Here is a 14276-nt window from a genome sequence, read left to right on the forward strand (position 1 = left end):
AAGCAGCCTGAACTTCTTCTTTCATCACCATAGGCTCTTGCTCATATGTTGTTTCATGAAATTCTTCTGTGTCTTCCAACTCCTTTCGATACAGTGACTCAGTATATTCCTTCCATCTTTTTTTAATACTTCCGGGATAATGTCATAATGATAAAAAATTTTTAACTTGTCTGATTCCTGAATTTGGAAATAAGCTACATAATTTGGAGGTAGAAACATCTCAGATCAAGCTATATATACATTTTTATGTCATTCTAGGCATTCAATAAATACATTTATATGTGTCCATGGGTTAAAAAGTATGTTTTATAAAGAATATACACCTACTTAATACAAGTCTTGCTCTTTAATACAAGAACAAAAAGAGGATGAATATATGCTAATCCTAGGAGATGGCATAGTTCTATAACAAGTTTGTTTAGCTGCTGAAACTTAACCTAGAAAAGGAAAGCATGATAGGCCACATAATTCTCCATATTTAATAAAGCGGAAAATAAGAATTCCGAAGGAGAACAATTATATCCAACTAACAGATTTTGAAAGAAAGAAATTATCATAGGTGATATGATACAGGTAACAGTGAATTGGAAAAAGGCTTTTCTAACAAATTCAGGGACACATATCATGTAATTGGGTTTTGAAAATTTATTTGTAAAGATGCTCAATAAAAGCTCAAAGCATAAATAACAGGAAATTTTTTGGTGGAAAGATACCATTAGGGTGGTTCAAGTACTTAATATTCCAGGATACTGACCCTCAGACATGGAAATTCACTGGATTACCTGCAATGTATTTTTTAAAATACTGATCCTGGGGAATATCTGTACCATTTATAAGAGGGTCTCATATAATTATTTCGAGCTATGGTCTGGATATTAGATTATTTTAAAGAGTTATTTTTGAAGTGATGGGAAAGGACCAGTTTCCTTATCTGTAAAAGGAGGTTGGAGCGCTTGCTTCGGCAGCACATGGAACGATAGAGAAGATTAGCATGGCCCGTGCACAAGGATGGCATGCAAATCCGTGAAGTGTTCCGTATTTTTTAAGAAAAAAAAATGAGGTTGGAACTCTAATTATTATCATGATAGAGTTGCTTTGTAAAAGAGATCCTGGCACATGTTACTATTATTGTTGCTTCTGTTGAGGGTATTATTTTGTTGCTGCTGCTGTATTTGACACCACTTATAAATTATACCAAGAGTTTTTACTTATCATGAGAAATTATTTTAAATATTAAATATAATTTATTCTCTGGTTCTTATGAGACAATTCACGCTTTTATAAACTCTCAAGCACTATGAGTATATTAAAAACTCTTTTGAAAAGGTTGATTTAGGCTGAAAGAGGGTTTTTAACATTAGAGTATTATTTTTGCGCTGCAAGATTAAGTAAATTGTCAAACTAGAAAAGGGCTTGACTTAGTATATTGTTATTTGCCATCTAATCACTTGCAACTCATAGTAACCCTATATGTACAAGAGCCCTAAACCCTGCTCTATCCTGTGCTAACCTCGCGGTCTCTGACACATCTACTTCCATTACCCCGATTACTGAATTGATCCATCTCATTGAGGGTCTTCCCTCTCTTGCACTGTCCCTCCACCCTCCCAAACATGATGTCCCTCTCCAAGGACTGGTTCCTCCTTGCAACATTTCCAAAGTGTGTCAGACAAAGCCTCAGAACCTTTGCCTCCAAGAAGCAGCCTGGTTTCACTCTCTCTCCAGGATGAACCTGTTTATTCTACCAGCAGTCCATGGTATATTCAACACTCTTCTCCAGCAACACAGCACAAAGGCATCAATTCTCACTCTATCATCCCTAGTTATTGTCCAGCTCTCTGACGCTTAGCATGCAATTGAAAAGACTATAACCTGGATCAGGGGTACCTTAGTCTCCAGCCTGACGTCATTGTTCTTCAGTACTCTGGAGCGGTCCCCTGACTTTCCCAGTGTAATTCGTATCTTGATTTTCTGGCTGCTGGTACCAAAAGTATTGATTGTGGAGCCAAGTAACCTAAAGCTTAACAATCTCAATCTCTTCACCATCCATAATGATGCTTCCAATTGGCCCAGTGGTGAGAACTTTTGTTTTCTGATATTGAGCTTCAATCTATACGGAAGGTTGCAGTCTTTGACCTTCTGCAGCAAGTGCTTCTATTCCTACTCAGTTTCAGCAAGCAGGGTTGTGTCATCTACATAACACAAGTCACTGAGGAATCTTCCTCTAATCCTGATGCCACATTCCTCCTTATACTGCTTAGCTTCCTGGATGACCTGTTCTGCATACAGATTGAAAAGGTGTGGAGACGGAATACATCCCTGGTAGATGCCCTTGCTGATTTTGACCCATGCATTATCTCCTTCCTCTTTTCTGAGGACTGTCTCTTGGTACAAGTTCAAGTATAGGTTTCACACTAGGACAATCAGATGTCTGGGATAGAAATGTGAGCATCTGGGAGTCCAATAGGACAACAAACAAAAGATTTTAACAACACCAAAGAACTTTGACCACACCTTTCACCCTCTCCCTGATCATGTCCATCAGTTTTAACTATGCAATCCAGTATTAAAATGTGGTTTCTTAGCATTATTCTGTGATCCTCTCTTCCAATTTTTCATTTACTGATATGCTTTTCTAGAGAAGTTTTAGCGATTTATTAATCAGACTAGGATAAAACAAAGCAAGGAAATGAGGACAAGAAAATAAAAAAGAAACTACAAAGGGTATTTTAACACAATATAGTTGTGGTGAGATTTTGCATATCTACTTAAGAAACTGAGGAGGACCTCATATACTTGCTGCAGAGGATCAAGGACTGCAGCCTTCAGTATGGACTGAGGCTCAATGTCAAGAAGACAAAGATTCTTACCACTGGACCAATTGGTAGCATCAGGATGGATGGCGAAGAGATTGAAATTGTGCACAGCTTCAGTTTGCTCGGCTCCACGGTCAACACTCTTGGCACCAGCAGCCAGGAAATCAAAAAACATATTGTGATGGGAAAGTCTGCTGTTAGGGACCTCTCTAAAGTACTCAAGAGCAACGGTGTCTCTCTGGAGACTAAGGTGCGCCTGATACAGGCCATGTTTTTTGCAATCACTTGTTATGCATCAGAGAGTTGGACAATGACTAGGAAGGACAGAAGGAGAATTGACGCCTTTGAGCTGTGGTGCTGGAGAAGAGTATTGAATGTACCTCGGACTGCCAGGAAAACAAACAGATTAATCCTAGAGAGGGTTAAACCAGGCTACTCCTTGGAGGCAAGGATTCTGGGGCTTCGTCTGACATACTTTGGACATGTTGTAAGGAGGGACAGGTCCTTGGAGAGGGACATCATGCTTGGTAGGGTGGAGGGACAGCGCAGGAGGGGAAGACCCTCTATGAGATGGATTGATTCAATGACTGGGGTAATCGGGATGGGTGTGTCAGAGGCAATGCATTTGGCACAGGATAGAGCAGGGTTTAAGGCTGTTGTACATAGGGTCACTATGAGTCGCAAACGACTCGATGGCACATAACAACAACAACAACTTAAGATTTGCTACCCATTTGCCTCTGAACTTGCATTCAGTCCAACCTTAAATGAAATTTAAAGCTCAAAGTACTCACATTGTTCTTAGTATGAACAATTGAATTCATTGCTCTAGAGGTGGGACTTCTGTGTTAATATTTTTTAAGACATTCCCAAGTGATTTGAATATGCATCCAGTTGAGAACTGTTAGCAAATTTAAAAGAACTTCTAAAGAAACAAAAAAAACAACAACAAAAAGCATACAAAAAACTATCTCCAATATAAAAACTCTGGTACTTGATAAATATATACCAAATTTGTTGTTGATTGTCTTCAAGTTGAGCATGACTCATAGTGATCCTATGAACAATAGGCCTGAAACCCCTCTACAACTATCGATATTTATATAAGTTCATAGTTTCCAGAGGCAAGTTGTCTAGGAAGTGGATACCACTCCCGCTTCCAAACCTGTCATAGAATGTTATTGCTTGAGTCGCCTGCGATGGAAGCTTGTTTTAATCACGGACCTCCACCCCACTCTGTCCCAACCATTAACGCATTTGACACATCAGTGTCACAGTGTTCACCCTCATATCAACCACAAGTTACCACTGTACAGCAACATGTACACCAGGGCTATACGACCTAGAGGAATGTCTGAACGAAAACAATGAAAGACAGGCCCGAGGGCCGCGGACTAAAAGTCACCCACCTTTGGCTTGGTAGCATTGCTTCCTGTTCACTGGGCCAGCTGATCTCTATGTTGATGTTATTGTTATTAAGTGCAGGTGACTCATAGCGTCCCTATGAAGGAGAGTCTTCAATGCTTGGGTATCTTTCATCCTCTCTCCAGGTTCATAGGGTTTCCAGAGGCAAGCTATTATGGAAGTGGATACCACTCCTGCTTTCAAGCTTGTTTTAATCGGGGAGCTCCACCCCACTCAGAACAGTATAGGCTGGACCATTTTCCTTATCTCCCACTGTTCTGTGATCCTACCACAGCAGAAGCCAGCCTCACAATACTTGTTGTTTAGTGCCTTGGGGTCAGGCAGGACTCATAGCAACCCTATGAACAAAAGACCTAAACCCTGTTCTATAACTATTGTCATTTCTCTAAGTTCACTGAGTTTCCATAGGTATGTTGCTTAGGAAGTGGAAGCCACTCCTGCTTGCAATATTCACTCACACTCACTCATTGACATCAAGTTGGAACTGACTCACAGATGAACCGTAGTTGATTTTCCAAGGCTGTAAATAACAAGGGAGGAGATTGCCTATCTTTCTCCCGTGGAGCAACCAGTGGATTCAAATCACCTGCCTTTGGTTTGTCAGTGCAACACCTTACCCAGTCAGAAACTCCATTTAAAGTTCAAGGACTATCAATATCAATATTTGAATGTGAACTTATTCAGCAAGTAAATTCCTTCCAAACTTTAAAGAACCGAGTTGTTGTTATGAGCCATTAAGTTAACTGCAATTCATAGTGACCCTTTGCACAATAGCTTTGAACCCTGCTCTATACTGAGCCAGTCTCATTGTGTCTGGAACACCTACCCTCATTACCCCAGTTACTGTGTCAATCCATTTCATTGTGGGTCTTCTCTTGTGCTAACCCTCCACCCTTATGCTGTTGATGTCCTTTTCCAAGGACTGGTCTCTCCTGGCAACATGTCAAATTATGTTAGACAGAGCTTCAAAATCCTTGCCTCCAAGGAGCAATCTGATTTCACTCTCTTCAATACAAGCCTGTTCTCTTCAGTCCATGGTATATTCAATTCTCTTCCCCAGCACCACAACTCTAAGGCATTGATTCTTCTTCTATCATCTTAAGTCATTATCCAGCTCTCTGATATATAGCGAATAATTGAAAAGACCACTGCCTAGATTGGGTGCACCATAGAATCTAGCCTGGCATTATTGCTCTTTAGCACTCTGGAGATGTCCTTGACAGCATGAGGATCTATTTAATTATCAAATAATATTTAGAGATGATAATATACTAAAATACTAGATTGTTAGATGGATCTTAGCTGAAAGCAGAGAATACCAGAGGAATGTCTATCTGTGTTTCATTGACTCTGCAAAGGCATTTGACTGTGTGGATCATAACAAACTGTGGCTGACTCTGAGAAGAATGGGAATCCCAGAACATTTAATCAGGCAGTAGTCAGAACAGAGCAAGGGAACACTGCATGGTTCATAATTGGGAAGGGTGTATGCTAGGGATGCATCCTATCTACATACCTTTTCAACCTATATGCAGAACAGATTATCTGGGAGGCTGGGCTCTATGAGGAGAAATGTGGGGTCAAGATTGGTGGACGATTTATCAACAATCTGCGTTATGCGGATGACACAACCCTGCTTGCTGAAACTGAAAAGGACCTGAAGCACCTGCTGCAGAGGGTCAAGGACTGCAGCCTACAATATGGATTGAGGCCCAATGTCAAGAAGACAAAGATTCTCACCACTGGACCAATTGGCAGCATCAGGATAGATGGTGAAGAGATTGAGATTGTGCACAGCTTTAGTTTGCTTGGCTCCACAGTCAACACTCTTGGCACCAGTAGCCAGGAAATGAAAAGGTGCATTACCATGGGATAGTCTGCTGTTAGTGACCTCTCCAAAGTACTGAAGAGCAATGATGTCTCTCTGGAGACTAAGGTGCGTCTGATACAGGCCAAGGTCTTCGCAGTCACTTGTTATGCATCAGAGTTGGACAATGACCAAGGAGGATAGAAGGAGAATTGATGCCTTTGAGCTGTGGTGCTGGAGAAGAGTACTGAGAATACCATGGACTGCTAGGTAAACAAACAGATTTGTCCTGGAAAGGGTTAAACCGGGTGACTCCTTGGAGGCAAGGATTCTGAGGCTCCATCTAACATACTTTGGACATGTTGTGAGGAGAGACCGATCCTTGGAGAAGGACATCATGCTTGGGAGGGTGGAGGGACGGCGCAGGAGGGGAAGGCCCTCTATGAGGTGGATTAATTCAGTGACTGGGATAATCGGGATGGGAGTGTCAGAGACAGTGCGATTGGCACAGGACAGAGCAGAGTTTAGGGCTGTTGTTCATAGGGTCGCTATGAGTCGCAAGTGGCTCGACAGCACATAACAACAACAACAACAAACAACAGTATACTAAAATAAAGAAAAAGAAAATTATTTGAGCACAAACATTACTCTTACCTTTTTGTCATTTTCTTTAAGATAAAATGTAAACTTAGTACAGACAAGGCTAGTGTATTCTTTCTACATTATTAACATACAGAATATATCATAGCAATTATATAATTTAAGATTAAAGGGGTAAAAATAGCAAAAATTTATTTACATTAATAAACTGTAAAGTAAATCTTTGGAGAGTGGCAGAAGAATAATGTTTGAGGAAAAGCAGAACTGATTTATACTGTATTTGTTGTTTCTTTCCAGATTTTTTACCATTTATGAAAAGTCTTTTGTTAAATCCAATTTACATGCTTTTCATACTTATAAGTGTGATACAGTTCAATGCATTCGTTAATATGATTTCCTTCATGCCTAAATATTTGGAACAACAATATGGAAAATCATCTTCAGATGCTATCTTTCTCATTGGTAAGTGCATTTTTAAAAAATTATATTGGTTTACATACAAAGTTCATAAAGTTTATATACATTGTTTCTCACACTGGACAAAGGAAAGCCCCTTTTCTTTATCAATCTCTCCTTCCACCCATCAAATTGTACAATTCTATGTTTAAGCCCTCCCCCCCCCCAACAATGGCTCTATACAGTATTTGTCTTTATGAGACTGAGTTAGTTCACTTAGCATAATGCTCTCCAGTCCCTCTCATATTAGGTAGTAATTTACAAAATCATTGCTCCTGTGAGCTGCATAGTATTCTACTGTGTAAATGTACCATAATTTCTCAATCCATTTCATTGTGGTTGGGCATTTGGGCTGTTTCCATGTTCTTGCTATGGTGGGTAATGCTGCTATGAACATTGGTGTATTAGTCTCTGTGCCTCAGTTCTCAGTTTCTCAGGGTATATTCCAAATATTGAAATAGCTTGGTCATATGGAATCTCTATGTTCTCCCTCACTCTATCTCTATGTTCAGAGTATGTATGGAAAATCATCTTCATATACTTTCTTCTCATTTGTAGGTGCATTATTACCTTCAGTTTTGTACTTTAGTATGTTGAATGGTGATGATGAGTCTAAGAACCTCTTCAATAAAGTCTTGTAGGATATTTTTATCCTCTGATGTGTTTTTCCCTTTTTGTTTTCTCCAGAGTGATCAAAACATATGGAGAAAAGGAGAGACCAAGAACATTTCTTGATTAGAATACAAAATTATAGCATTTGTGGAGATTTTAGAGAACGTACAAATTAAATATAGTTTTTAGAGAGGCATTATAAATAAGGAAAGCTGGGTTAACACATTAGGATTCTGCATCTTATTTTCAGATTTGATTATTTTGGTTCCCATTCAAGGATTCTTGTTTTCCTGTTTAGTTTTCTGATCCCCCTGGTGGTTTTAAGTGTCTCTGCAGCCAGATCAATTCTTTCCCGGTGATCACACTTAACTAAAAGCCAGTAGGTCTAGCCTCTCTTGTATTTTTTTTTCTAGAATAATTTTTACTATTTTAATAAGTATATTTCCATATTCTGTATGCAAACCGTGTTGAGTATTTGTTAAGTTCTGTGTTCCTGTGGTGCAGTGCTTAATTTTCACAATTTGTTTTTTAAAATTTTTTTAATTTTATACTGGTTTGCTTACAAAGTCCATATACTTGTTTTCTTAACATTAGATCTTTGCTATTTCCTTTACCCACCCCTTCCTCTACCCATCAAATTGCGTGACCCCGTGATTACCCGCCTGCCTCTCCTCACCCTTGCTCCTACTCTTCCCCTGGATCCTCTCATGATTTCACTAGTTATCTATTTCTACAATGGGCTTGTATAGTATCTACCCTTAAGAGACTTAGCATGATGTTCTCCAGTCCCTCTCAAGTTATGCAGTGATTAACAAAATCATTACTCCTGCGTGCTGCCGAGTATTCCATCATGTGAATGTACCAAAACTTCTCAACCCATTTGATTGTGGTTGGATATTTGGGCTGTTTCCGTGTTCTTGCCATGGTGAATAACACTGCTATGAATGTTGTGTACAAATCTCCATTTGTGTATCAGTCCTAATTTTCTTGGGGTACATTCCAAGCAGTGGGATAGCTTAATCATATGGAATTTCTATGTTTAACTTTTTGAGGAAATGCCAGACTTGGTGTAGTGCTTTAGATGTTGGGGTGTTAACTGAAAGGTCAGTAGTTCAAATTCACTAGCCACTTTGTGGAAGAATGATAGACAGTTTCTTCCCATAAAGATTTCCGGGGGCAGAAACCTGAGGCAGGGTCACCAGCCAGGGCAATGGGTTAACTTTAAAGCATGTCTACCAAGTTCATTCTTAGTGTGGACCACTTGGATGGATTTTCAACAAGGTCTACCAATAATGTGATCCAGTGGCAAAACACTGGCATTGAAAAAAAATGCAACTCATGGTTGTCCTTTCTTTTTTGTTCTTCATTTCGGCGTGACTGGAGAAGAGAGAATACTAGTCAGTAGCAGCAAACATGGAATGTGTGTGCACTTGACAATTACAGGTTCAGCAAAATGACCCTTTTTGATGTCTTTGACTTTAGTGGGTGATGACAATGGTTAATATACTTAGCTACTCGCTGGAAGATGGAAGTTCCAAGTCCACACAGTGGTCCCTACAAAGAAAGATCTGGTTACGTGTGTATGAAAATATCCATTATTAAGACCTCTATGGAGTACAGTTCTGCTGGGGTGCAAGTGGAGTTACAGCAAATTGAAAGGAATTCAGCAGCAACTAGCATTGGTGCCTTAGGCTGACTTAGATTCCGAACAGTTAGTGGAGGTATAAACAAATGTGAAGTCATATTGGTGCATAAAATTCCACCCCACGGAATCAAAAGCAATATTGGAAGTTCTGGCATTATGAAAGAGACCTGTTTGTAAAGTATCTTTAAGTGAAAATCGTGAATAATTTGTACACATTTTTACTAAAATTTATATTAAATTTTTACTTGGCCTTTAGTGTAAGACAAGGCTTGGAGACTTTTCATTAATTTAAAAGCTGTATGTATAGCAAGTGAAGGTCATTGTCATAAAGAATTTGTTGTGAGGAGGTGCTGGTTAAGTCCAAATGAAGATAAATTTACTTTAAAGAGCAAGTAGAAGTTTTTTGAAAACTGGGCCTTATTCATCTATGTTGATTCTTCTCTCCTGTCTAGATCCTAAGAAGAGAGATAATGGTCGTGGCCTTGGCCGATAAGGCCAAGACTTCACAACTTATTTTAATAATAGCATTATTTGTAAATTGTTACTTTATGGAGCACATAAACAAAGAACCATAACATATAATCAATTGTGTTTGAAATTATGTCAGCATTCTTCACTGTGAGTTGAATCTCTGTACATTCTTAAGTAAGGCATGAAGAAGATAAAATATTTTGAGGCTCTGTCTCATATATTTTGGGCATGTGGCCAGGATGGACCCGTCCTTGGAGAGGGTCATCATGCTTGTAAGGGTGGAGAGACAGTGCAAGAGAGGAAGACCCTGGATGAAATGGATAGACCCAGTGACCGGAGCAATGGGATTTGGTCTGTCAGAGACAATGAGATTGACTCAGGATAGGGTAGGTTTTGGAGCTAATGAACATAGGGTCACTATGAGTGGCAGTTGATTCAATGGCACATAACAACAAAAAGTCCGTTTGTAAGTAATGATTTTGCTTTCACTTACAGGTATTTATAATTTACCTCCAATATGTATTGGATATGTTGTTGGTGGTTTGATTATGAAAAAATTCAAGATTACTGTGAAACAAGCTGCCCATATAGGATGTTGGTTATCTTTACTTGAGTATCTTCTCTATTTTTTGTGTTTTCTCACAACCTGTGATAATTCTTCAGTTGCTGGCCTAACCACATCTTATGAAGGGTATGTTATTTTTTTAATTGAAGTCACACTGTTCAGCACAACAGTTACATGTGGATCATATTTTAATTAATTTACTCAATGTGCTGTTTGTTTAGTTACTATAGTGATATAAAACATGGAATAATTTTACTATATCTTCTGTTTTAACATTATTTGGATATATAGAAATACATACAAAATGATGCCAATAATAAAATTACATTGGAAGAGAACTCCAAGTTATTCAGTAATCAGCTAAAATTAATTAAGGACACCCAAAGGGCAGAGGTTAAAGAAATTGGAAGGATCTAGCAGGGACCTGAAAAGACAAAGTAATGATGTGCACAGTCCAGTGATGATTCCTTTTATAGGACATGACACATGGGAGTGATTGTATGAAACACAATGTGAATGTAGAATAGTGTAAAATACAATATATACAAACTTTGTAAGAAAACCAACACAAAATAACAAAAAAAGTTTAAAAAAGGAAAAGATTTAAACAAGGACTTCCAACCAAGGTCTTTTAAAATAACCAATGGATATAAGATTAGAATAATTATATTGACTATATACATTATCTAATTTGAGTCTTGTAATTTATTTAAGGTAACTGTCAGCCTTTCCATTTTATTTATTTAAAAATTGAGATTCAGAAGGGTTAAATGACAGAGTTCATAGCAAATCTTTTTAATTATATCTAACTAGAAACAAATTTTATGATTGAAAGAAATCTTAAAGATTGTCTAGTTAAATTCTCTCCAATAACCTAGTTGTCAGAGATTGCACGATTTACATAGAATCATACTGTAAACTAGTCAGAGTTATGACTTGAATTCAGTCTCTACTGTTGTTGTTACGTGCCATCGAGTCACTTGCAACTCCCAGAGACCCTATGTGCAACAGCTCTGAATCCTGCACTACCTGAGCCAACCTTGTCATTTCTGACACACCTATCCCCTTAACCCCAGTCGCTGAGTCAATCCATCTCAGCAGGGGTCTTCCTCTCGTGCTGTCCATTCACCAAAATATTACTTAGTTGTTGAAATATTATGAGCAAGCTATTCCAGTACTACTTAGGTATAATTACTGCCACATGGTAGATATTAAGATTTGCTTATTTCCTACCTGTTTGTTTAAAATAAATCATTGAAAAAATATTCTATCCAGATACCAAAGCAAATAACTTCTGAAGGCTACAGTGCCCAGACCAAATAAATAGGCGGCACTTAACAGGCAGAAATGCACAGGACCTTGTAATTGAACAACCTTTCAATCGAAAAGCCATTATGCATAGTCATAATAATAAACTACACTAATAAATAGTAGGTAGTAACAAAACTACTTTTATAAACTGCTCTGATGAACCTTTATAACAACTTTAAGATACTAATTTAATACTATGATTTTATGGATGAGAAAACAGTTATCAGTAAATGTTAAGTCACTATCCCAAGATTACAGAAGCCTAAACATGCAACCTCACTACATTTTTTAGTCCATACCAGTAGTAGAGGTTAAAGGTAACAGAAGTTAAATGTTAGGAATCGTTGATTTGATGTTAGAAGTATTTGATCACATTTATCTAAGTTGTGGAAGGAAAGAATGAAACTGGTGATTGAGATGAAAGGAAGAAAATTCTTTAGAAACTTTACAATATCTGTAATATCACTTTACATTATTTCAGAATGCAACAAGATTTATATGGAGGACATACTATCTTTGCTGACTGCAACATGAATTGTAACTGCCCAACTAAAATTTGGGACCCTGTCTGTGGAGACAATGGATTGTCATACATGTCAGCTTGTCTTGCTGGTTGTGAGAAATCCATTGGATCAGGAATAAGTATGGTAACAGCATCTTTTATAAAAAAACCAGAATTTTTGCTTTAGTATTCAGTGGCACTTTGCTGATTTAACTACACTGACATTGAACAAAAGTAAATTTAAAGGCTTCCTTATAAAGAAAATGATTTTGTGTGTATATGTATGTGTGAAAAAAAATCACTGTTTTCAACATACTTGATTTGCCCTTTATTTCCTAGATCTTGTTACAGAGATTGGAGAAAGGGTATATTGATCTCTATCCCAAGATACCTAGCTGTATAATAATAATAAAAATATTAACATTTTTGTCATACAGTTTATCTTCCTTAAATATAATTGTGGTGGGTTTTGCTTTTGTTTTTGTTTTTTTTTTACAGGTGTTCCAAAACTGTAGCTGCATTGATACATCAGCAAATTCATCTGCAGTTCTTGGGCTATGTCCCAAAGGAAGTGATTGTGCTATGATGCTCCAGTACTTTTTAATATTGTCAACCCTCAGCAGTTTCATTTATTCTTTAGCTGCCATACCTGGATATATGGTGCTCTTGAGGTAGAAGACCTGCTTTTTATTCAATTAGATAAATTTCACATCCTTTATTACAGTGTGTTTTCCTAAGAATCCCCTTTGAGGTCTATGGTGTCTAAGAATTTAGATTTCTGCTATAATTCATTAAGGATTTTACTGTCTGACTTGCCATACTACTAATTTTTTTATTACATTTTATTAATTTTAATGAACATTTACAGAGATTTTGGGTTTCCATTCATTCATTGTTGCACTATTTTCTCTACCCTCCCCCTACTTGCTCCTCTTTTTTCTCCCCCTTGAAAGTCTGTTTTAATTCTCCCATTGCCACAGTGCTTGTCAAAGCCAGTTCTGATTAATCTCTGTCAGTGTGTCTTTTGCCATTTCCTATCACTCCTACCTGAGAGAGATTTCACCCTGATTCATAAGGGAAAGGGGATGGCATATTCTCTTAGCTACTTCCTGCTGAAAAGGAATGCTGTAGGTTTCAGGGTGAAGATCTTCTCTCACTACTCTAAAGGGCCCCTTTGGCAATAGGAAACACGTAGACTATTGTGAAGATTGATTTTGGAATTTAGATGCACTGTTATCAATTGTGCTGAGCCGTACATGTTCAGCCATACTACTTTTGATCTGACCTTTATTCTAACTGATAGCAACCGCTTAGAAAGTAGTAGACTTATCCCCTTAAGGATCACAAGGCCCCAACTTGTTTTTTTAAAAAAATTATTAATTTCAATGAAAATTTACAGAGACTTTGGATTTTCATTCATTTATTGTTGCCTTTTCTCCTGTCCCAACCCTCTCCCCTAGTACACTCCCCTCTTGGAAATGTAAAAGAAAAATTATTTCATTGTTTTACAATCCTTCCCCCTGAGTCCACTCCACTATGCAGCCTTTGCTCTGGTCTCCTGTTATGACAAAGTACCTACCTAATCACATATCCGTTTTAAACCGTTTTCTCCCTCATCTTTCAATGCAGTATACATTATTGAACCCATCTTTCTCAGTCTCCCCCCAACCCCGAGGTCAGTCCTGTTTTAAAACAGTGTAACCATGTAGTATTTGTCCTTTTATGACTGAGATACTTCACTCAGCATAATGTCCTCCAGAGTCACTCATTGTGAATAACATTGCATGAGTTCCTTGTTTTTCAATGCAGCGTAATATTCCATACCACAGCTTCTCTATCCATACATTTGTTGATGGGCACTTAGGTTGTTTCCAACTCTTTGCTATTATGAACAAAGCCAAGATAAACATGGGTGTGCATATATTTGCTTGGATGTCAGTTATGGTCTCTTTGGGGTATATTCCCAGTGGTGGAATTGCTGGGTCAAATGGTATCTCTATTTGCAACTTTTTGAGAAAGCGCCATACTGCCTTCCACAGTGGTTGCACCATTTTACCCTCCCACCA

At 38.1% G+C, this 14276-nt stretch overlaps 1 protein-coding gene across 1 annotated transcript in view; it reads left to right on the forward strand.

Moving 5' to 3' along the window:
- The window catches only part of SLCO1A2 (solute carrier organic anion transporter family, member 1A2), a 56916-nt gene that overhangs the window by 32416 nt on the left and 10224 nt on the right, over positions 1-14276 (forward strand). The window contains exons 8-11 of the mRNA XM_006889062.1: positions 6946-7110; positions 10328-10523; positions 12190-12355; positions 12709-12881. Of these exons, the coding sequence (XP_006889124.1) occupies positions 6946-7110; positions 10328-10523; positions 12190-12355; positions 12709-12881 (700 nt within the window). The remainder of the gene's footprint in view (positions 1-6945; positions 7111-10327; positions 10524-12189; positions 12356-12708; positions 12882-14276) is intronic.

This window comes from Elephantulus edwardii, unplaced genomic scaffold (genome assembly GCF_000299155.1).
Source record: "Elephantulus edwardii isolate Elephantulus edwardi_28Jun2011 unplaced genomic scaffold, EleEdw1.0 scaffold00075, whole genome shotgun sequence".
Classification (NCBI taxonomy): Eukaryota; Metazoa; Chordata; class Mammalia; order Macroscelidea; family Macroscelididae; genus Elephantulus; species Elephantulus edwardii.